The 25,375-nt window shown below is 37.9% G+C and overlaps 1 protein-coding gene and 1 long non-coding RNA gene across 8 annotated transcripts in view; one reads left to right on the forward strand and one right to left on the reverse strand.

Moving 5' to 3' along the window:
• The window catches only part of COBLL1 (cordon-bleu WH2 repeat protein like 1), a 141,586-nt gene extending 121,554 nt beyond the window's left edge, over positions 1-20,032 (reverse strand). The window contains exons 1-3 of one of the 6 annotated variants that reach the window (XM_032479597.1): positions 19,791-20,032; positions 19,004-19,118; positions 1,579-1,653 (exon numbers count right to left, since the gene is read on the reverse strand). In XM_032479597.1, coding sequence (XP_032335488.1) covers positions 1,579-1,653; positions 19,004-19,118; positions 19,791-19,800 — 200 coding nt within the window. In that variant the 5' untranslated portion in view covers positions 19,801-20,032. Of the gene's footprint in view, positions 1-1,578; positions 1,654-10,839; positions 10,860-19,003; positions 19,119-19,790 lie in introns of those variants that run through there. The other 5 variants (XM_032479590.1, XM_032479593.1, XM_032479592.1 and 2 more) reach the window with 5 other exon arrangements.
• A 39-nt stretch (positions 20,033-20,071) lies between these two features.
• LOC116663643 overlaps positions 20,072-25,375 on the forward strand; it is a 35,423-nt gene continuing 30,119 nt past the window's right edge. For both annotated transcript variants that reach the window (XR_004319896.1, XR_004319897.1), the window contains exon 1: positions 20,072-21,475. This is a non-coding gene — a long non-coding RNA (uncharacterized LOC116663643). The remainder of the gene's footprint in view (positions 21,476-25,375) is intronic.

The following is a 25,375-nucleotide window of genomic DNA, read 5'->3' on the forward strand; positions in this document are numbered from 1 at the left end:
ACATTCTGGATTGATAGAAAAGCAGAAAAATCAATGGGGCTGAATAGAAAGCCCATTAACAAATACAGGAATAAAAATAAATTTAGTACATAATAATGGTGCCATTTCAAATTAATGGGAAAAGATCAATTGTTTAGTAGACAGTGTTGAGGAAATAACTTTTCAAAAAAAATTTAAACCCTATTTCATACCATTAAAGAATAAACTTTGGTTTGTTTCTGTCAAATATTTCAGCTATCATAAATTTAAGATAAAGGAGTTAAAGACTCAGAATGTATTTCTAAGAAAGTACACTCATTTCCAAGCAAGACAAAGGAAAATGCATGGAATTGTCTCTCAAATAATAAGAAACCAGAATGCTAAAAATGCTTCCATAAACAAAGCTACATGATAAATGATAAAAATGAGGAAATATTTAGAACTTAAGACATAAAAAGTCAGTAAGTTTTCCATATTGAGAGCAAAATACATATTAAGAGCTTTTACAAAATCAATGAGAAAGATGAATACAGAAACATAAATGAGATAAACGATACGAAATAGACTTTTAGGAGAAAAGTGAACGAAAATTAAACATTTTAAGAGTTCTTCAAACATCATGAATACATGATATATGAAATATAAATTTAAAATACCCATAATCAGGAAAAGGGTGATCATAATCAGGAAAAAGTATATTTATATATATGTATAACTGAATCACTTTGCTGTACATCTAAAACATTGTAAATCTACTATACTTCAATGAAAAAATAAAAATTTCAAAAAGCGAAATAATCACAATCATTTTCCCCTATTTGACTGAAAACCATTAAGTTTTGACAATGTAGAAAGTGATTTGTTTTTTAATCAAACTGAAAACTGGAAAAAATGCAGTGAAGGCTCAGTGATGTCAGAAAAGATGCCAAACTGTCAAACACGAAGTGAATATTAAGTAGAGAAGGAAACAATTGCTCAGAAACTTGATAGGTGTCTTCTGTTTATAATCTTGAGACCAGGTTTCCACTAACTCCCATTTAAAGTATGTCCTTGAATCTAAAAAATAAAAGATTTTTAAAGGTTTTTGTTTAGTTATTTCAGAAGGGGTTGGGGGAGGAACGGCTAGTTTTGCTCTTTTTTTTATTAATTAAAGTATAGTTGATTTACAATATTATATTAGTTTCAGGTGTACAACACAATGATTCAATATTTTTATAGATTATACTTAATTTAAAGTTATTATAAAATATAGCTATATCCCCTGTGCTGCACAATACATCCTTGGTTCTTATTTATTTTATACATGGCTCTTGATTTTTTTTTTAACTTCATGAACTCCTTCTGTACCTGGTACAGTTTAGTGCCAAGAGCAAGATGCTGTTATTTTCATAAAATATACAAGTACTGTCAGCAAACTCAATGATGCTTGACAAATCTTTAAGAATGCCAATTTCTTTGAAATCACAAAATAGTAATGTGCTACAAGTATTCATACTGTTCAGACAGAGTCAGTTTAAATAAGAACATGTACATTTTTAGAAAACACACCAGTCAAAATGTGAACACACTATAGTGTGCTACGTTCTTCCATGATCATACCTTCTTTCTTCATGACCTTGAGGGGTCTCACCAGTTCTCAATAGTTCATGACCAGTAGTAACCTGGTTGGGATACCTTAACAAGAAAAAAAACGCAGCTGTTTGCTTTACGACCAAAGTCATAATCTTCCTTCCTTCAGAAGTGGCACTGACAATTTTTAATTGAATGCGTATCCATGTGGAAATGAAACTGGCAATGACATAAATATGGCATGAACAAGCAGGATGAGAAGGAACACCTTCTCGCTCCACACCCAGCAGAATTTGTGCTGTCAAGAGAACTAACCCTATCAAGAATTTAGAAAGGAAATGCATCATCTATTCAAACAATTTACTTCAAGACTTGTATCATCAACAAACAATTCATAAGCGGTTCTCATCCAAATATAATTTTTCATGTAAAGGGGTAATTTATAGTTTACAGATGTGCAAAGCATGTGACCATGTAGTAAGAAGTAGTAAGACAATGTGTGACCTGTATTCTGCTACTGCAGCTCCTGAAAAAAAAAGGATGAAACCCAAGCAGTGGATAGGGAAGGTCCAAAATATTAATCTAGTCTTCTTATACATGAGAGGACTGACTGTCTTGTGGTCTTAAAGACTTGTGGTCTTTTCATTGGGAAACACTGCCTACAATAAAGTCCAGTGAAAGAACATATTTGGTTAGTTGGTTACTTTTTTGTGAAGGAAAAAGAATAAAGGTTTACAATATACACATTGTGTGCTCACTATCTCCACATCTTACCAGGTAGAGGCTTTTCTACTGATTGTAAAGGGTCAGAACACCTGCTTACAGAGAATCACATTCTATGAACAAATGAGTTACAAAACAACATTATTTATATCTGGGGAAAAATGGTCCTTAACCAAATACTAATTTACTTGTTAGAAACCAAGAGTTGGCAGCTTAAAACAATCTTAGGAACTTTTCATGTGGCTGATGTTCAAAAACCTTAGTAATTTAGCTACAGACATTTACTTGTGAAATTCAAATCACAGTCAATGAATTTTATTATTCATCAATATTTCATAATTTCACATATAAATACTCCCAATTAATCCTAGTCATGGGCCTATGAGGTAGGTATCTTCATTTTCAAAAAAGAAAAAAGATAACAGAAAAAAAAGAGAAACAGAGGCAAAGAGGTGAGATAATTTGTCCAAAATTTCCTAACTGTTCAGTGACTGAGCTAGTGTTCAATACCAGATCTCCCTGAAATGCCATGCCTTTGTCCCTTAGACTATTCCCAATGCTTCTTGATTGTCACTTCACACAGATAAGTCACATGTTTAAGGCAACAAAGGTGACTGCTGGAGTCTGGTCAAATAAAGAACAAACTCCACTGTTGCCTGATGTCAAACTGGCAGCTCTGCCCGGTGCCTGCTGAGCTGGGGGCCCCGGGAACCCCTGGCAGGGAAAAAATAGGCCAGAGTCAACCACCTCTTGCTGCCATAGCAACAATCCGAGAGCCTCCTGGGTTGCTGGATATTCCTTTTAGGAATTTTCCCTTTGGCACCTTACCAAGCCTTGAGGTCCACTGCCCTGGTGAGGGCAGCATTCTCCAGTCTTGCCATCAATAATCCCAGCTGAGAAAGATAGTTTTGATATTCAGTCCTGACTAAGAAAAGTCAATGCTAAGAAGTTCCCAGAGTCCACTGTGAAGAACTAATCTCAGGGAGAATTTTCATGGGGGTAGGGAGAGGGCACATTCACATCTACACGTTCTATATTCAGGAAAAGCTGAAACTGGATAGTAACTGGCATTTCAGAGATTCAGACTTCCCTTATTTTAAAACAGAGAGGGTACTGTTTACACTGCCTTGGAGGTTGTTCAAAGATGTGTATTTTTTAATAAGATTGAATCATATTTTCATTCCAGCCCAAGTGACTGTATTCTATGAATATAACTTCCATGTACTGTATATTTTCAATACAATTAACTGCCAATGCCCAGCCCAAAACCTGACACACAGTTAGCCTTCAATAAGTACCTGTTGAATTAAAAAAAAAATCAATGAATTGTTGATTCTTTCTTGGAGATTTCTTGTTCTCCTTGTTGTTACAATGGGTTATCTATAAAGTAGCTTCAACCCCAAAGCTCTCCAACTAATCCAAGTTTAAAACTACCCCTTCTCACAATTCAAACCTGTCCACAAGACCAGTTTTGCCACTCTTCAAAGAAGCCTGAGACTCCCAGCCCTCTCACCCTCTGTGACCCCAGCAAAGATTAATAACCAGAACTCCCCATGTGCCCAGGCTCCCCCAGTGCTGCTGGGAGGAGACCACATCTGGCCTGGGGACCACACAGGCTGCACTTGAAGAAATGCATACTTCCAAACCAAGAGAGGAATTACACACACAGACACCTAACTTCCCAGCCCGTTCTAGTAACTGACTACTCCTATTTCCTCCTAAGAGTGTCCTTTCTTTGGCACGTCTCCCTCAGATGGCAAGTCATAGGGCCATCCACACAGATTTCTCTGAAACTTATAATGGCTTTCACAGTGTCCAGCTGTAACAAACCCTGGGCTGGTTTTCTCACTGCTACAGATTTTGCAGTCTTTTAGTCCTGGAATCACGTTCACCCAGATCTGAAACTCCAACCCTCTCAAGGTTAATGATTTCTTTGGAAATAGCCCACATGTTTAACAATGGATGAAAGATTAAAAAAAAAAAAAATGCAAACACACACAGGCACACACATGGTTTCTTATACAACTATTTCAAAAAGCATTTTAAAATGAGTTTTAAATAACTGAAATAACCTATAATACAAAATCCTGGAGAAAAGGAATATAAAAATAGTATTTCTACTTAAAAATGTAAATGTTTAATCAAAAGTCCAGAAGGATATGTTCTACCTAAATTATATCTGAAAGAACACTGATTTCAAGATACAAATCAGTATTCTTCTGATAAATAAATTTGGAAAATAGTACTTTCCATGTTTCCATTCTGGAAGTGCATTATGCACATTAGCATAATACAGACTCTGAGAAGACGTATAAGGAAGAAAACAGTTTAATTTGTTTAACCCAAACTTTCCCCAAATTATTTGACCATGGAAGTTGTTCTTACGGAAAACATGTTAACTTGTGTCCTATGCAGAAAGCACCTTAGAAAATGCTAAAATGCAAATCATATTAACAGTGGTTATCTCCAGGTGGCCTAGATACTGATATGTTTTCTTTACATATTCCTATTGTTTTCACATATTCTATGGTAAGCATGTCAATTTAATAATCAGAGTAAAATAAAAAACAGCAAAAAAAAGGTTCAGTCCCATTTAACATCACTCTACTATTACCAATTACATTGGCTTTGTCACCCCTAGGGGAGAGAGGGAGGGAGGGGAGCAGAACGTAAAGTGGTCAAAGCAATGACATGTGGGTCCCACACTCAGATCTGCCACTGCCTGGCCACGTGACCCTGGACAGGTTACACGCTAAGCCTCAGCTTCCTCTTCTGCACAACCTGGGTAACAACTACACTGATTTTATAGAATGGTTGTTGACTGTTGAATGCAGTAGCGCATGTCACGCATTTAACACAGAACCTGGTGAACATCAGTGTTCCATAAATGCTCATTGCTTGTATGACCAGAGTCACTCAAGCCCTCATCCACTGCTCTTTAGCAACTGTGACCCTGATCCTTTTAATTAGTGGAAATCTGAATGAATTTACATTCATTCAACCTCTAAAGCAATTGAGGCTTCATATGTATGATTTCACATACTATCTTGTAAAACATGTTATTTGAAAGTAAATTTACCAGAACACCTTACTGCTCAAGAAACCTTCCAAGTGCAGAGTCTGTGAATAGGTATAATTTATTCTTGTAAAACACGTTATTTGAAAGTAAATTTACCAGAACACCTTACTGCTCAAGAAACTTTTCAAGTGCAGAGTCTGTGAATAGGTGTAATTTATTCTGCCTGAAAATTTTCATTATACTTACAAAGAAAAAGTGGATATTACATTAAGAAATTTTAAATTAGTCTTTCCTCTTTGACATTAAAACTTACCTCCAAGAATATAGAAAATATTCCTATATTACATAAAAAAGTGAATCCAGAGAAACAAATAGGGCTAATTTAACTGTATTTTCTGTACTTCAGGCTTTTAGTCAAGGGTGCCGCTGGGTTAATTTTCAGACTATGTATCATGCTGCCATGAGACCCTAAAAAGTTACAATATTACACAACCTGGATAAATGCTACCCACTGCCTTCTCTGTGCCAAATGATGTGGTCACAGTCACCCTTAAGGCGGAGAGTCAACAGTTACAGATCCCTCTTCCTCTTACCAATAACTAAAGGCAATTCCTAGATTGCCATTTCATTCTGCAGCATTGGTGGTAAGGTGTAATGGCTCAATTTCTTGTTTCCAGGAGGTGAAAGATCTTATTTTAATCTCTGAAAAAAAAATTCTCTTCAATACATGACAGCCTATGATTGGAATGGTGTCTCAAATTCTGACTCCCTCTTTTGAATAATGATGTTCTTGTGTATGATACTACAACTGAACATTTTCAGTCACTGCATATCAGTCCTAACAAAATCAAAGAAATGCAGTTAGAGTTACTGTCATCTCACACAGGAGAAAAGTGCCATAGTAAAAGGTAAGGCAATTCCCACGATGGTGAGGCGAGGAACCAATGAGAGTTACAATCACCTTGGCAGCATATTCCTAATCTCAGAGAGGGCATTTCTCGCCTCTAAAAGGGAACGGGGTTTTCACTAAGATTAGTGCCCATTTTGTACTCAGCCTTCCAAGAACAACTCCCCTGAATGTGTCACAGAGACCTTCACAGTGGACTTAGGGAAAAAACTAACCCCATCACCCAGTTCTGGGAGAGGAAAATAAGAACAGAGCATGTTCCCTCATTCCTTGGTCTCCAATTAGCATAATGATGCCAGTATTACAAAAGGCTGTTTCCCAGCAATGCAGATAATATTTAAAATTTAATAGACATAAACTGAATGCCTGGTGTGTGCTGGTGTTACTTCCACACTTTTGTTCTGTGCCATCATCTCCTTCCACCACAGAGGAAATGAGGCTCAATGAGAGGAAAGAAAGTGCCTCAGCCAGTGAGTGGCAGAGCAGAGATTCGGTTCCATGTCTTCTGCCTCCAAGTCCATTCGACAACAGCTGCCTGCCAAGCGCTTATTCTGACTTCTGGCTGGACCAGCTCTATTTGAAACCAAAACCAAATGCTGTTAAATGCCAGAGAGCCAAGTGTACTGGTTCGCTGCTTCAAACAACAGTGAGCTAGATTGCTGAGTTAAATGGAGAGTATCCAGCTTGCTTAAAATGCTTTATGGAATGTTCTATCACCTGCCCATGCATTAAATGGTCACTCTTTAGCTAAAGGTTTTTTTTTTTTCTGATGAGTTCTGCCTTAGAATTTCATCTTATTTTGGAACAATGTAAAATGCCAATTTGTTGCCAAAAGCATTCTTAGGGGAAAAAAATGCATAAACTTCTTTTCCACTATAGTATTTGCAGCTCTGTACCCATTTTGAAGTGTAAGTCTCAAAAACACTGGGAGAAGGAGCACTCACACTGATTTTCCTTTCCTAAGTGCCTTTGTGACAACGTAATTTCCTTCATTCATGATACTTCTAAATTCTCAATCTCTTCTTTTGTGAACTGGAAGAATACACCCTCTATTATTTGGTCTCCCTTTTCAGCTACCACTGTTCACAGCAAAAGGCTAATTTCTTCTACCAATTCAAGAACTGAATCAAAACAGCAGCTCTTGACAATTTAGATTTCAGGGTGTTGGCACAAATGAGGAGAAATCTCATGCACTAATTAATTATATAATGACTAATTGCTTCACTCTCAAAACCTATGACCTATTCTGTAAATCAAATGTTACTCAGCCATCACTATTGAAATAGGACTATTTAGGCTGCAAATAATAATACGGCACTTACATCCTGTTAAACAACTCTACCCAAGATGGCCAAAGTTTTTGTCTTCTAAAAGTGTAAGATGGCACTGTCATCACTGGGAATTTTCACTTATACTACTAATGAAATGCATATATCTCTTATAAATACCACTGCAGGGGTTAACGCTAAAAGAGAACCTCAAACCAAGAACAAGAGTTTTGAGGTAGAGTGCTAAGAGACAGTGGTTCCTACGGGAAGTACTGACTACAAGAGAGCACGAGGGAGGTCTCTAAGGTCCCACAAGTATTCTATATCTTGATCTGGTTGGTGATTACATGTTTGCATATATAGAAATTCATTGAGCTGTTTATGATTCCTGCACGTTACTGTGTACAATTTTCTTAAGTCCTATCAAAATTTTTTTAAAAAGAATATGGTCTCTGCTTTTTAGGGTCTCACAATCTGGTTAATTTAATCAAACATACAGGAAAGAGCATTAGTGCAACAGATTGTACACTGCTAAAAGGATGCTAAAGTGACCACTTAATAGCAGCAAACGGGAGAAATAAATCCAAGTATCCATCGATAGGGAGACTGGTTATATAAAGTATGGTTCATTCTTATGGACATAATACACACCCATGGGGGAAAAAGAGCCCTTTATATAATAAAATGGAATAATAACCAAGTTATATTATTAAGGGAAAAATCAAGGTGCAAAGTATTACCAACTGTGCATAAAGAGTAAGAAATAATACACATACACACATTCATTTGCTCCTAACTGTAAGGAAATGCTCTGTCCAGTGGAGTAGCCACCAGCAACATGAGGCTTTTCAGCTCTAAAGATGTGTCTGAGGTGACTAAGAACCTGAAATTTAAATGTTACTTTATTTATTTAAATTGCAAATCTGACAGTATCAAATAATTTTTCTGTTAAAGACAACTTCATTGTTTTATAGAACTAGAAGCATGTTAACCACTGCATCATGTAATGTATCATTTAAATGGAATTTTTCAATCTGTCTCCCAGAAAATTTAAAATTGCATTTGTGGCTGAAGTTTATTTCCATTGGACAGCACTGGTATAGAGTATCCTATGAGGATTTACAAGAACCAGTAGCACTACCTGCCTCTGGGAGAAAACCTGGATGATTAAAACCAAGGGGCATGGGGAAGGGAGAGCTCTCACTGTTTTGTCATTTTTCTCATTTGAATGTTGTGTCATTTGAATATATTGCCTATTAGGAAAGTAATGAATAAATGATGTAAACTATAAACACCACTGTAGAAAATGATTGCCACTGGCATAATCACCAATTAATTTTGGATGGAATCTCTCCCCCCAAAAAGCATACATGGTATTTCTGAAGAGGTTATATATGGTTTTTGGCAGAAAATGTTTTGTAATAACCTAAGATCGCAGAAGTGTTTCACCAACCAACAGTACCAGAGTTACCAACTGAACATGAGAGATTAGACTTCACACCTCGAAGTGCCGTTTCAGTGCCAGCACAGTCCAGCAGTTTTTCACCACTGCCTTTTCTTCCACCATCAGAGACTCTTCCGTTTTTCATTTTTCCATCATTGACTGTATTTTGCCTGTTTTCCTGTTCCTTTCTTCATCTACATCCCCAAATAAATTTTTAATTATCACTACATTTCCATTTAGCACAGCATGCATGTACTTGGCTAACCAAAGCAGGATAAATGCCAGAAAAATTCTCCCCTTCACAACCCATGAAATTAATTTTTTTTTCAGGAAGCAGTAGTATACAAACATAAGCAGATCACAAGAGGCCCAAGGAAAGGGAGTAAATCAGTATTATATAGACAGCTGAGATACACTTAATGTATTTAAATATAAAATTAAAAATCAAATTGCATATGTACAGGGTATTACCATTTCTCCGAAAATTTTCCCATTTTATTTTAAAAATAAACACTCAACATTTTTCAGCTTTGATATAGCCAATTTGGGGACTTCAAATGCATCTATCAATGAAAACTGTTTCTCATTAGCAGTGTTAATTTGAAGCTGATTGGTTCTCTACGATTCAGGAAGGAAAAAAAAAACCTCCATTCTCAACTCCTAAGAGCTCCCCTCCTTTTTTGCTCACTCACCTACCGCTTCCACAAGAATGGCTGACACAGGGCTGCATTGGCGAGTATCATTCTAAGGAAATACTCCTAGGGCCACAGAGATAATGTGTGCAAAGCTCAGCCCCTGAGACAGGTCCTCACTAGTCACACAAATCATGTGCCAGAATGAACAGTCATGACAATAAACAACGGCTTTGACTAGGTCTGATTGGAGAGTGAAGCATTCTAAATAGCTTTAACTATTAAAACAAAATGGCTAAGTGCCAGAATTTTTAAAAATTGCTTCTTGACAGGAAATTGTATGCTATCCTCTGCAAAGACCGATAAAGTGGTGAAGATGTCGATGATGGAATCAAATAGCCAACAGTGTACTTACTCCCTGCCTCCTAAACTATGCATGCCTTCAGCATGGCCCATCATTTCTGCGTGCTCCAAGGCTATTCCTTTAATACCAATGATACGTGGGGTATTTTTTTTGTATTCAAACCATTACAACTATCTATGGGGTTCCAGAAACTTGGTCTCTACCTTGCCTAGGTGATAAAAGGAAACTGTGAATGCCCTAAGTCCATGATGTTCAAAGATTCATGACAACCAACTTCAACTTTTGATGTGCTTAATACCTGGAAGAATACAAAAATTACAGCAAATATTCATTCAACATCTTTAGATAACTTTTAAAATTGCTACTAAATTGAGCTTGCATAATCTGCTTAGTGTCCTAAATAACTATCATCCACACAAAAATGAAAATCCCAAGTGATGCACCAAATATATATATAATACATGTATATGAAATCCTGAATTTGATTAGAAAACTCTGAAAATGCCCGTAAGTAGGTACATTCTAGGTTTTACCACTTATAAGCACTACGTTAGTTGGGAGCACGTTCCTAGGCTTCACAAAGTTACCAGCACAAACTTCAGGACTGCACTGTCTTGGCATCATCTTGGAGCCAATTTCCTATGTATTTCTACATACATACAGAATCACAAACAAATATGAACTACTCTTAGACATTGCTCCTTCAGACCAGACTGTATTTCAAAAATAAAACTGTGGTAAACTAGAGTAGATTACAGGTTGGACTAGGTTCTAGATACAAAAGTTGCCCTAATTAAACATGAGGGGGAAATCCGTATTATTTCCGCTTTCAGATCACTAGCGTTAAATATTTTTCATTCAAAGGAAGTCACACCTAACTTTCCTAGAAGAGGGGAAAAGTTCATAGGAAATAAACTAACACAGTAAAACTTACCCCATTTCAGCAAAAGAGAAAACTGAAGAAGACTGGAATCATAGGATCGCAACACGGAATGTAAAACTTAGTTTCCTTCCACCTGCTAAGATTCTTTGCCACTGTCAGGGCTGCTCTCCTGAAGCACAGCAAAAATGATTCTTGCTTTAAGTTAAAGCATCTAACTGCTTTCTGGGAATGACCACCTTATATGGAAACAAAAGACAGGAAGAAATCACTCGCATAACCTGGTAGGACACTCTGCTCAGTAGTTTTGCTGCCAACTACTAACCGAATCATGGACACCTGGGAATAATGAGCACTGCCTGAGACCATGTAACACAGATGTTGTCTGTAAGACAAGGACCCTGTCTCTTTACTGGAGCAGTGATACTTGCCTATCGGGCATAAAAGAAGAGACAAACAAACGGTTGCTCCTCTCTTTGCCACTTCCACTTTGTATATAACATGCATCCACTTTAGCACAAAGAAGAAAATCAATTCAATGGTTGTTATAATTTTCTTGGCTATTGTGGACTCAATTGGTCTAGAAACTACAGCACATCCATCAGACCTGGGAATGGCAAGGTGGTAGCCATTTTCAGACTTAGTAACTCAATTTCCTGTTTTTCCAGCACAACTAAATTGATACACGACTCTAGCAGCTGTTAAAACTCTGGGTATTCCCCTTGGGGTTATCTAATACTTCCTCACTTCCATCTCTCCAGAAATAATAGCATGTGTGTGTGTGCATGTGCATGAAACTGCAGGTGTTCAGGTTAGAGAGACACAAGTCCACAAGGACTGGTGATAAATGTCCCACCTAGATTTGAGCATCTTAACTACCTCCTTACACATATATCTCAGCATAAGAACAGAGGCCGCAATGGTAGGCTACAAAGTGAAATAGTGTATTTAATTTTTTAAAATACACCAGAATGTGTACAAATTAGTGTTAATCTCTCAAATTAATTACACTGAGAAACAATGCATTTTCTAATTATATCATCATTTAAAAAATATTCTGATTCCTCTGACATTCAATCCTATCTAAAGTCAACCTACACCCCACACACAAGAAAATCAGAATTATTGTTTTAAAAGCACAACCAGATTTTGGGATCAAACTATTGTACCTCAGGTTCTTTTTTGACCCCACTTCAGAGGCTTGCCTCTGAACCACTTGTTATTTTTAAAAAGCAAATCCCCCCAAATATGGATGGTATTTTCACTCTTTTAATTCTATCCAAAGTAATCTTCTACAAGCCTGAGGCAATTAGAAAGGAAAACCTCTGTCCTATTAACCCATAGTCTATTTTAAAAAATAATTATTTGTATTATCTCTAAAGCTCTGACTTCAATGAGGGAGGGCATTCAACAGGAAGGGAACAAGAGTAACTAAAAGAAATTAAAATGAGTGATTTCAGAGATCATTCTTCTCCCTGTTCACCTAGCACCTCCATTCTCATCATCTCACAACCACAAACCTGAAAGACTTGATGGGACTACACTTTTTTTTTTCCTAGAGAGTAGGCAGTTAAGAAAACGACTCAGTTCTGCAGTGCACAGTCCTCCCACCAAATTCCTGAAGGCCTGCCTCTGAGCCACACAGCATGAGAAGGCACAGCTATAATCAGGACATTGCCCAATGTGGGGCACCGCACATGCTGGAAACCCGAACACCTTCATTTTATTTCCTGTGAAACATGGAAATTCGGATCTCTGTATAGACTTGTAACTATTTAAAATACGTTAAAAGCTACAAATAGTACCATTTTCATCTTTCTATATATGAGATAACCATCCCAACTAAAGCATTTTCTTTGTCAAACTACTCCACAATTCAACTCCCCGGCTTTCTTATTTTAATGTCTGAAGTCAATAAATAGTTTTAATGTATTTAAATTTATAAACAGCATTGTGAACTTAAAATATATGAAAAAAAGAAGCTCACTCTTTCATTCTTCTAAAGACTAGTCAGTCTTTGAGATTCTTTTCCAAGGGATTCATTCCTCAGATATGAAGTCTTAACGAAAACTGAAGACATTTGGCCCTTTATAAATAGTCATGGGAAACTTCTTTCTCCCATACTTTTAGTTTGTTTTTACTGTAACAGATGGGGAAAAAATTTAGCAAGGTCATTAAAAAAAAAAAAGGTCTTATATAACAACTATCACCCTAATGATAGAGCTCTAAAAGCTTAAGGATTTGAAATATCTTTAACAGCAACAACAAAAACACTTGCTGAAAATTTTAAAGACAGTTTGCTTAACTCATAAAATAGGCATAAACTGAAAAAGGCTAGACAGGAATTCCTTCTACCTTTAGTCCAGCTTTTCTCAGGCACATTTGTTTCTAACACCTTAACCATACATCGGTCATTTTTCATGAAAGTGTCTTCAAGACAGAAGTTCAGAATTTCTCTTTAAGGTATATTCTGATATCATATAAATGTTAAACTTTTACAATACTTGCCAGCAGGCCAAGCCTACGTCTTTACTTTGGGGAGGGGTTAAAAAGAGACCACTAATCATCATTCTGCAAAATCTCTTACTGTAAGATATATCTTGCTTTATGTAAACAAAACATCATTTTGTTCCAATTTATACTTAAGTTCAATATTTGGACACCCCTTATAAACAAATTTTGTATAAATAATAACTACTTCATTACCAATTTCATAAATTAGCCCATGGGGTTAGCAAACATTTTCTGTATATGGACAGAGGGCAAATAGTTTTAGCTTTGAAGGCCATAATATCTGTGTCTGGACTACTCAACTATATTATGAAAGCAGCCATAAACAATATGCAAATGAGTGGGACTGGCCATGTGCCAAGAATACTCTTTATGAAAACAAGTAAAGGATAAGGGATTAATATCCAGAATATGTAGAGAAACTCCTAAAACTCAACAACCAAAAAATCAAACCCAACTGAAACACAGGCAAAGGACTTAACAAACATTTCTCAAAAAGAAGATTTACAAATGGCCAATAAGCACAATTAATAATGCTCAACTAACTAATCATAGGGAAATACAAATCAAAACTACAATGAGATACCACCTCACATTTATTAGGATGGCTGCCATCAAAAATAAATAAATAAATAGGAAGTGTTGGCAAAGATGTGAAGAAATCGGAAGACTTGTGCACTGTTTTCAGTAATGTAAAATGGTACAGTCGCTATGGAAAACAGTATGGGGGTTCTCAAAAAAATTAAAAATAGAATTACCATATGATCCAGTAATTCTACTTCAAAAGAACTGAAAGCAACTACTATATACAAAATAGATAAACAACAAGTTTCTACTGTATAGACAGGGAACTATATTCAATATCTTATTATAGTAACCTATAAGGAAAAAGAATGGGAAAACAAATACATGTATATGTATGACTGAAACATTATGCTGTACACCAGAAATTGACACAACATTGTAAACTGACTATACTTCAATAAAAAAGAATGCAAAAAAAAAAAAACTGAAAGCAGAGTCTCAGAGATATTTGAACGCATGTTCCTAGCCATATTATTCATAATAACTAAAATACAGCCTGTGTCTATTGATAGATAAATGGATCTAAGTAAATGTGCAACACTATTTAGCCTCAAAAAGTAAGGAAATTCTGATATGTGATACAATGTGAATGAACCCTGAGAACACTATGATAAGTCAAATAAGCCAGTCACAAAAAGACAAAGACTTATATAAAGTAACCAGAGTAGTCAAAAATCATAGAGATAGAAAGGAGAAGAGCAGTTGCTAGGGAGCACAGGGGAGAGGGAGTCACTGTTTAATGGGTACAGTTTCAGTTATGCAAGATGAAAAGTTTTGGAGATGAATGGTGATGATTGTTGCACAACAATATGAATGTACCTACTACCACTGAACTACACACTTAAAAATGGTTAAGCTGGTAAATTTTATGTCTATTATACCACAATAAAAACAATGGGAGAAAAGAAGAGAAAAGATAAACAGGTGGAGGGCCCGTTTCAACCTTCTAGACATAGTTTGCTCAGCCAAAGTTTGCTGACAAGTGAGCTAGGATATTACATTTTAAGTTCTAAGCATAGCTATAATACTTTTAAAGTTAATGTCAAACTACCACTTCTATACAATATCCCCTTCCTTTGTTTTTTCCCTTCATAGTTAGTTTTTTTTTTAGTAAAGCTCTTAATATCAGGAGCCAATCTCTCAGTGCCTAGAAAAACATGTTTTATATAAAATAAGGGCTCACAAGTTTTGACTGATTAATTATATAAAAGCAGCTGTCTCAATAACATGAAGCTTGACAATTATTATTATATAAATATACCTGGCACTTCAATAATGAGGTTAAGTGACAATGTTATTCAATTATCCTTTAACACATTCAGGGGAAACTAGACTTTGAACAAAATGTCTAGAATTGTCTTAATAAACAATTTCATTTTTCTTATTTGGTAGTCAAAAACCCACTTTCGGAATTATGCTATAATAAATTTAATAGCCGCCAAAGAGCAAAAATAAGTACAGATATGACTGTCATCTGACAAAAGAAGGCTGTCAATTTACTGAGTAAAATTAAATCATACCAAACACGTGAGAATGTTAAATACGACTTTAAAGACATAAACCAAATATTTAAGCTCCTTTCAAATGCAAGGCACTGGGCTTTTTCTTATGCATTTGAGTATGTAGGAGGTTTCTTTTTTTTATTATGCTATGAACATGATTTTAAGAAGAATCAAGACAATGCATCTATAAAGCCACTTTGAATAATACATTCAGTATAGTCCGTGGTAGCAAACATACTGGGTGACAGGCCTAGTGAAGAGCATAGGTTTTGGGATCAGACCTAATTTCTATTACTCTTGCATCCCTTAGCATTGTATGACCTTGCGTATGTTAATTAAGCTGAGTCCCAGTTCCAAAATTGTAAAATGGAGTTAATATATTTCCTCAAAAGAGAGTAAAAAAAAAAAAATTAAACAATACTGTAAAGCACCTAAATGGAATCTTTTAAAAACTAAAATAAAGCTGAAAGTTAGACTCTTGAGTTTCGGAAAACTGATTAATACCAACCTCCACTCCATTTACAGCTTCATCTTTACCCCAGCTGTTGAAATCGACTTAATCAACAGTTTGGTTCGCAGAGCTGGTTGCATATTAGAATCACCTAGCAGCATTTTAACCCCCACCACCCCCCATGCCCTTGTCCCCGCCCAGGCCAATTAAAATTAGAATAGATAGGGGTGTGAGAGCTTGGGTGTTAGTTTTAAAGATACCCAAGTAATGTTGAAACCTCAGCTAAGGCATTCAACTTTTAAGTAGTGAATAAATGTTAGTCAAGAAGTACTCAAGTTTATACAACCAGTAAAACTTTAGAACCAATAATGCATCCAAATAAAAGCTTAAGACAGTGGCTGAAATGAAATCATTTCTTAATTTTTACTATGTCTTCAATCAACTCCATAGTGCCAGTGCTGCAAAATTATTTTAAAAAACAGGCTCTTTTACCCTAACCCATTTCTGAAAATTTGTTTCAGAATCAACACTAAAGGCCCTCAAAACAAGGTCAACTACACTTTTGACATTTAAATTTCATAGGGTTAAATATATACATATGTATTCTTGGGCAAGAAAAACCAGTACTAGTAGTTCTAAAGATAAGGTTCCCAACTGACTCTGAAATTTATCATATTGTGGTTAGGAAAAGATTAAATGCAGTTAACGCAATGAACTGGGCAACTAAAGTCCTGGGTTTTCCTTCAGGTTTTGCCACTAATTTGCTCCAGGACTTCAGTTAAATCACTGCGTCTCGGCTTCAGATTCTCATTTGTAAATTAAGGAGTTGAACTAAATTCCTTCAAGGTGACCTGTTACAACGATGTAAAACTTGGAAAATTACACACAGAGGGATTCTTCAGAACAGTAATATCCAAGGATTAGGACTAAACTAGGCCTCATAGACTACTGGAGTAATAAGTCATGATTTAATTAGTTTTATAGTACGGAATTTACTTTCCAAACCTAACAATTTATTATAACATATTGACTGGATTTCCTCTGCCACCTCCCAAATACCTGTATCTAGGATAATTTTTTTCCCCACAATTAAAACCTTTTTAATGTTCTGGGGTTCTGAGAAAAAGAACAAAAACAACACTGAATACTGAACAGTCAACAAATATTATATAATAGGCACCTGGAATATGCCAAGAGACAAGACAGACAAGTAAAAGAAAAAGTAGAGAGGAAACTCTTTTTTACGTTTATACCTTTCCGATATTGTTAACTTCTCCGGATAGAATAATGCAAAGTAAAATGATACATTAAGGAGGTGGTATTTTAGATAAGATGTTGAAGCATTTTTCCAGATGTCCTTCCTTAAATTTTGAAAGGGCAAGGCAAAATTCCTAAAAAGTATTTCCTTCATATTTGAGAAATTAGATAAAGCAGTTTTGTACATTCTTTTGAAGCAAAGAATTTATCAGTTTAACCTTTAAATTCTCAAAAGCAAAATCTGACATATCTTACTACAGTCATGATCATCACTAGAAAGCTCTTTCCGTTTCCTTTATCTCAGAACCATCTGATCTCACTTGACTATTTCACTCAAAAGTATTATTTAATTTCTGAACAACCTGTAAGTGTATTAGTGTATTTTGTGTATGTGTGTATGCTGGGTCCTTTTTTTTTTTTTAACAGTACCTTAACCTAATCCATCTTCAAATCCACCAATTTAATACTATCTTATTTTGGGGTACCTGAATACATCTGGGTTCCATTTGCAGGTCCTTGCTTTTATGATTAATATGTTTCTGCCAATATATGTCTTTCCTCATAATCCTAATGTGACAATATATGAAAGAATATATAATATCTAAAAAATGAAAAAACTGAGGGAAGAATAGGAACGAAAGTCAACAGAAACACAGCTATTTGCAGAGGGGAGAAGATAACTAATTGGAACAAAATGAAAGAATTAATTCATACACTACATGTTTCCTCTACGTAAGCATTATTATAAATATCTTTTACATTAGTCATGTTGCTTTGAGACTTTTCCATGTTTCCTCTAGACAACTGCCAATATTCGCATGGTCTCTGATGAATAAACATGCTGTGACTTGCTTCTAAGGAAACACGTGTCATGTTCCAGGGAAAAATGACTTCTCTACTCTTAAATCAGGAAAACTGTATAACTCTCATTGATTAGTTACAAAGTCGATTTTTCCTTAGCGTTTCTTTTCTGAAAAACTCATATTTTCTTTAGGGCATTTCTGTGTTCCGATTAACTATCAGAAAAGAAATTGAGTTGGGGGGACACTTGCAGAGAAACGTTACACCTCCTCAAAGGGGTTTCCCACTTCGGAAGCTCATCTAGCGCCCATGTTAAGTGTTCACTGTTTACCAAGACCAAGGTTATATTCAGGTTCTCCCCTTCTCCTGCAGAACTACCTGTTCTCATTACTGTTTACCCAAACGCTTAGCAAGTGATTATTAGCATATCTGGCAGGAAGAAGTGCTTCATTTAATATTAACTCACCATGTGACAGCCCCTTCCCCTCCAATCTCCTCTAAACACGTGAGGATACGATGAAAACTATTGCTTGTAGTCTGACTCTGCGCTGGGCTTTGGCACCAGCAATTGGCCACAAGCACACACACCCCCAGTCAGAGGCGCGCACCCGGCCCGGTCCCGGAACTGTCATGCGGGCTGACAGCTGGCACACCTTCCTGTTGCCCTCCACCCGCTCGCAGAAAGCCCCTTCCCAGCAGTCACCCTGACACTGCTCACCTGCTGGGCCTCAGCCCTCGGCCAAGGAAACTTTTCTCCCCCTTCCCAGGAGCTCACTTACAGGTATCCTCCTCTGCTCTCCCAGAGCCCCAACAAGGAGCTCTTTGTTACCATTTTTGCTCTCGGACTCCTCGCTCAATTCCTGGCATTCAGCTGCCCTTAGGCAACTCACAGCAGCCCGGGTAGGAAAGCAATCGAAAATGACCCGAGCCCCGACCCCGGGCAGCCTCGGAGGAGGCCGGGAGGAAGCAGCCTCGTCGGTCGCGTGTCCCGCGGAGGGAGAATCAGGCCACCGGCGGGGCGGCGAACTGCCAGCCAGGTGACCGGCTGGAGGCCCGGCTGCCCTCGCCCTCCCCGTCCCCGGTGATCGGCGGCGCGGAGCGGGAGGCTTACCCTGCGGGGGCCGCCGGCTGGGGAGCCGGCGGGGAGTCCTGAGCGCGCGGGGCTCTGCCGTCCATCGCCCTGCGGGGCGCTGCGCGGGCTCCGGTTCTGAGGCGGCGCGTCACTGCTGGAGTGGGAGAGGCCGGCGGGTCAGGGCGGGACGCGCGCCTTCCCGAGGACTGAGCGGGGCTGGCCGCACGTCAGCAGCCCGCCCGAGCCGCCCCAGCCTCGGGCCCGCCCGTCTCCCGGGTGCGCTTCCACCTGCGGGCCCGGCTCCCAACCCGCGGGCGCGCCGCCGCCGGGTCTAGCGGCTGCCCGGAGCGGCGGCGGCGGCGGCGGCGGGAGGCGGCGCTGCAGCCCCCGCCCCGTGGGGTTACTGGGTAGCCATTTGGCGCCTCGTGGGGAGGGAGCGGAGCTGCCCTGGCTGGAAGGAGGAGGAGCGGGGCGAGGGGCGAGGCGCACAGGCACCTCCGCCACGCCGGCAGTGCGATCCCGGGCTCCTCCGGCCGAGTTTGCACAAGCAAAACGCCCTGGGAAAACTTTTCGCGAGGAAAAGTTGGGAAGGCTCCTACTTTCTTTTCAAAAGGAGACAGTGGCTCCCTGTTCTCTCCCGCGGCTTCCTCTCCCACTCCTCCCTCCCCCGGCCAGCGCGCTCGCTTTTGGCTCTCAAGCCGCGACTGGAAGGAAGGGGAGAGCGTCAGCCTTTCCGAGGCTCAGCCCGGTGCCCGGCCGGCCGAGGCAGCGCCTCTCCTTGCCCCGCGGGCGGCTGCCGGGCCTCTCCCCGGGTCGGCTCACTCACCCTGCCCCATTTCCCTGTCCAGAGCCCGGGAGCTCGCAGCCGCCTCCGCCGGACGGCCACCCAGAAGTGGCGACCGGGCTCGGTGGCATCGGAGCGAGACAGGCAGCGAGCCGGAGAGAGAAACGGGGCGGGAGTGGGCGAGAACCGAGTGGTAATTTCCTTCCCCCAGGGCTTGGGGGCTTTTGGGTCCAGCGAGGGAAGCCGAACGGAAAGGAGGCTCCCACGCGGAGTGTTCCCATTCCCACCGCTAGGGCGTCGCTTCGGGAAGCCCGACGCTCCCCGGCCGCACAGGTGGGGAGGAAGGGAGGGCACCTGCCCTGCGAGCAGCTGAGGGGAGGACCCCGGCGGCCGCGGAAGTGCCTGCAGAAACTCGCAGAACGGGGCCTACAGCTTGCCCTCCCTGCGGGCTGACCTTCCTCGTCCGGGGTGGTGGTGTGTTTTTATTTTTCAAACCTGACCTCTAAGGTGGCTGTTCTGTTAAAAGCATACCTTTGACACTGTAATCAGGGGCAGGTTTAAGCTTGCCCCGTTTTTAAAGGCATATATATATATATTTTAAGCCTATAATAGCTGTGACATGAGGACTGAACAATATTATGTCTGATGACAGTCTATAAACTAAGAATCGAATGATAGATTTTATTCACCTCAAGTTTTACAGGAAGAAAGGAATCACAAACACAACCGTGTACTTGTTTGTACGTTTTAGTTCCCACGTGCCTGGTCTTTAGGTGTTCTTTACACCTGACAAACTGGTATATTTGCATATCTTGTATGTTATTATAAGTGCCAATTCTTGTCAGGTGCAAGCCATTTTTGATGGGCCCAAAGCTTGCATTCAGAAAAGTAATGTGAAATTAATTAAGAAATTAACTTTACAGTTTAAAAATATTTCAATAAACTGTAGTAGAGAGGTTAGGTGAAGGAGCATCCTAAAGCAGGCCTCTACTGTGGTATTAGTATCAAGTAACACATCTGTGTTAGCCAATTCACCCTTAGTAGAGTAACACATGGTAGGTGGTAAAAATTAAATTGATACTTAGAACCAGTGCTTGACTAACTACTCCTTGTAGCAACCAAAAAGATTGCTGAAACTAATGTAGGAAGTACCTAGTAATATACCATTTGTCTCTTATGGACAGTCATTATTATTTATTCCTTCTTGTGCATAATATACTCCTTTCAGTGTATCTCTCCCTATGAAAAGAAAAAAGTGGTTTATTTGGGTTAAAATATTGGAACCACATGAGAAAAAGTTGCTTTTTAATATTTTACATAATATTAATATCTAATCAATTCCTTTATCTCCATCTGGGTTTTATTAAACACAGGTTAAACAATTCATGAATCAGTTATGCCTCTAAATGACTAGTTTTTACAGTTGCTCACACAGACAATAATGTAAACATTGAGTAATAGTGAAACTACTTAAAGTCTGTAACTTTCCATCACCAGATGAAGATTAAACATTTGTTAGTTTCCACCTTAATTTATGACATGCTAGTAATTTTATTGACTCCATTAGTCTAATCTGAAACATAAAACATTACCATAACATTTCATAACTGCTGAAGGCATTTTTGAGTGCTCACCAATCTCTCCTGCTCTCCTTTGAGTTTTAGGCATACGGGAGGATTATACTCTTCACCCCACTGAAATTAGGCATGGTGACGTAACTTGCTTTGGTAAGTAAATGTGAGCAGGTATAAAATCTTTCATTACCTGGTAGAATCACTTAAGGGCCAGTGCTTGACAGTCTATACTCTCCTCTCCTGCTGCTGCAATCATGGAAGTTTATACTAAGATGAAGGTGGTTCAGGACTGAGGGATCCTGTACAATTGTACTATTACCCTGAGCACAGCTGCCCTGGAGAGCCGCAGAACCTACAGCAGAATCTGTATAAAGCAAGAAATAAACTTGGGTTAAGCTACTAAAATATAGAGTGGTGTGTTGTCTGGCATTCCTTAGCCTACCCTAGATATAATTATGTTTGACAACTTTCAGAATCCCTAATAGGGTAGGCTTGGTGTTCTCATATGGCGGGCACTAAACTGTCTCCCCTGTAATCTGCTGCTTACATAGTTCATTAGCAAAATAGCAATGGACGTTGTTATAAATCTTTGTACATAATAGTGGGAAACTACCCCACCCCCAAACACACACACATCCTTCCCACTCATTGTGCTGAACTGTTGCAAAATTGCCCAAGTTTCCAACATTCTGCTCAAATTCTCTGTTTGGAAATCTCCCCTCCCCCACTCCATCCAGTCATTTTTAATGCTTGTGCTTAGGTGTTATCTCCTCTGGAAGATTTTCTGGACTGTACATGGAGAATCAGTCCTTCCCTTTCTTAGCCTGCTTTAGATTCTGCCAGGTGGGGCCAGGCCCCATGACACTTTGTTTTAGTTATTCATTTACACAGTAACAGAGTTGGACGGCTTAAGGGGCCACTCTCATCCTTTGTGTCCTAAAAGGATAGCCCAGAACACAGGAAGCTCTCTGCCCATATTTGTGGAATGAATTAAAGAGTGAGGGAATCTTTTAAAAACTCCCCTCCTCAGAAGACTTGTAAGAGGCAAGTGGGACCTCATGTCAGAGAACAATTGAAAGCAGCTGGTAGACCATTTTAAATGGAACAGATAAAAGTTGAGTTTATCCTGCTAGGGAGAGAAGATTTATTGTCCACATGGTTACCTTATGGATTTAATTTCAAAATCACCAGGTAGAGAAAAGGTCTATTTAGCTATATATGTCTCTGGATGATAATCTAGGTTTCAGATTTCTGCTGGAGAATATTAAAAAATAAACCGGTTTATATACTTAGCAAATACATATGTATTTATATAAAAAGCAGACATCCACAGGTTCAAGTGGGCAATGCAAAACTTGTTAGAAAATGAAATTGGGGTATGTCTAAATATTTTGTAAACTTTGGAACGATGAAAACCTTTTTAATGTTCAAGTATGCTTTTCTTCAAGTAAAAGTGCCACTGAAAAGATTTATTATTTGAAGTGGAAAAAAAAGATCACACTTCTGAGGTGGTGAATGTCCTCCTATGCATTTCATTTCTACATATTACAACATAAAGGAAGTGATTATTTTATATCTTCCTAGATTGTGTGTGTGTGTGTGTGTGTGTGTGTGTGTGTGTGTGTGTGTGTGTGTGTGTGTGTGTGGCTTTCCATAGCAAGATCAGAGAAGTTGCAAGGTAGGATTCAATTTTAATGGACTTCTTCATTCAGACTTCGTATTTCTAGAAGCTACTTAATCTCAGGCAAGCATGTGTATCATTAAGGTATTTATGCATAAGTTTATTTATGACAACAGGGAGCTAAAAACTGGGGTTGTGGCTTTATTCCCAGGTCTGGAATATATCCATAATAGTTTATTATCATTTCATCTTCATTTAGCGTTTTATAATTTACAGAGTCCAAAAAATAGGTTAAAATTTTGCAAGTGTTGCTAACATTCAATGTTCCCTATATAAATGCTCCATGAGAAAGTTTTACATGTTCTATGAGAAAGCTTTATCTCAAAGTACCAAAAATCTTTCTTTTTCTTAGCTACCAGGAATCCTGGGCCAGGGTTTTTATTTGGTCACTACCGCCTCTCTCTGTCGTTGGCATATCTGCTTTTCCCTCTTCTCTCATTCTTATTTATAATTTTATTTACTTATTTATTGTATATATATATATTTTTTTTATTGAGGTATAATCAGTTTACAATGTTGTGTCAATTTCTGGTGTACAGCATAATGCTTCAGTAATACATGAAAATACATATATTCATTTTCATATAATTTTATTTTAATATCCTTTACTTTAAAACTGTCCAACAATTGTTTCATAGGTGAAAATAAATAAATTCACTAGATATAATTTTTTGCAATAATATGATTTCTTTAATACAGAAAGCACCATTTTATGAAAAACTTTCTTAATTTCTTTTATTGGAAAACTTTTTTCCTTTTTACATTGAAGACAGAAATATACACAGGAAAATTTTTAAAAAATTAATTTTTTAAATGATTTCATGTTTAGTATAATGTCTAGTGTATGTGATTATAAGAACTTACAGAATTCACTTTGTCCATTGAAATTAGTTCAAGAGCAATTTTTTTTTAAGAGCAATTGCTAATTAAATTTATTTTAAGGGAAATACAATACCTAAAAGCCCTATTGTTTATATAGCTTTTAATAATCATGGTAATCATAGTTATTTTTATATGTAAAGAATGCTCATGACATTTATATGTGAAATACATGACATACTTGAATGAAGTGTTGATACAAATCTTCAGGTTATCAAGTATTTACTATAATGTATGCCTCCTCTTTATTGCATACCACATGTATGTTTTTGAAGGGTCAGTGTGGAAGATATTACACTTTTTATACTGTTAAGTAGAAGAAAGAGAAGTTGTATTTGGCTATTATATTCCTAAAATACAAGTAAAACCCTTTTTTCTCTAAAAAAAATTAATATTTACTTATATCAAGTTTAAAGAAAATAAGAACAATACTGTCTATCAAGTAAAAATGTAAATTACACTTTCCATGGCCCTATGTTTAGAATATAATTATATTATCATGTTATGCCTTTTATCTTTTGGAAGCTCACTTATAACCAAGCATTCTAGAGATTAAAGGTACAGAAATACATGCGCTTTCTGGTTAATTTTAATGTGCTTTTAATTCATCAGACTTTATATTTTGAAACTTAGACAATCACCGAACATTTTCTTAAAACAGACTTTCCAAGTAGATTGCATATTCATAAATTAAATTTTATTTCAATAAAGGGACTATTTACTGAATGTCTGCAATATAAGCATTGTCCCCGGGGAACAAAGATGGCAAAGATATTGCCACTGCCCTGGAGGGGCTCACAGGCCACTGGGATCATCAATAATATTTTTGTGGCCCTCAACCAAGTGAAAATTAAAGGAAATTGGTCAGTAATCAGTGTAGAATCCTCTACCTCTCTTCAAAAAGATAAATGTATTTTCAGTCCTATATATCAAAAGAAAAAATACCTAGTTTAGTATGCTATGTCTCTTATAAATGGCACTGTAGTTCTATATTATCATACCCATTTCTAGGCAAAGGCTCTCCTATTCCCATGCCCACATTCCAGGACAGAGGTGAAGCCTACAGAAACGTGCACAGGCACGCAGGCGTGTAAATATTCAGTACAGTGGACTTGCAGGAGGGCTTAGTTTTCAGTACCCATCCACAGTCTAAGCTACAGATTCTGATATGTCAGCATTAAGTTGTCTAAAATTCTCCTTCTCTCTTTAAGGTGTCCTTTTGCCAAAGTGAATTTCTGTTTCTGGATTATATAATCTGTTCCTGGTTGGCAGTAAATTTCTTACTCGCTGGAAGAGAATAAGCCCTTTTATGTCACTGAAGTATCAGCGTTGTTAAAAAAAAAAATACCCTTGTGATTTAAAGTTTAAACATCATTCAAATATGTATATTTCCTTGCTTGAAAAAAAGGCTAAGGATGAAAAATTAATTCGAGTTATATTTATTTGATATAATAAACCTAACAAAATCTTGATGGTTAGCATTTTAATATTGC

The sequence above is a fragment of the Camelus ferus genome, chromosome 5, assembly GCF_009834535.1.
Source record: "Camelus ferus isolate YT-003-E chromosome 5, BCGSAC_Cfer_1.0, whole genome shotgun sequence".
NCBI classification, from domain to species: Eukaryota; Metazoa; Chordata; class Mammalia; order Artiodactyla; family Camelidae; genus Camelus; species Camelus ferus.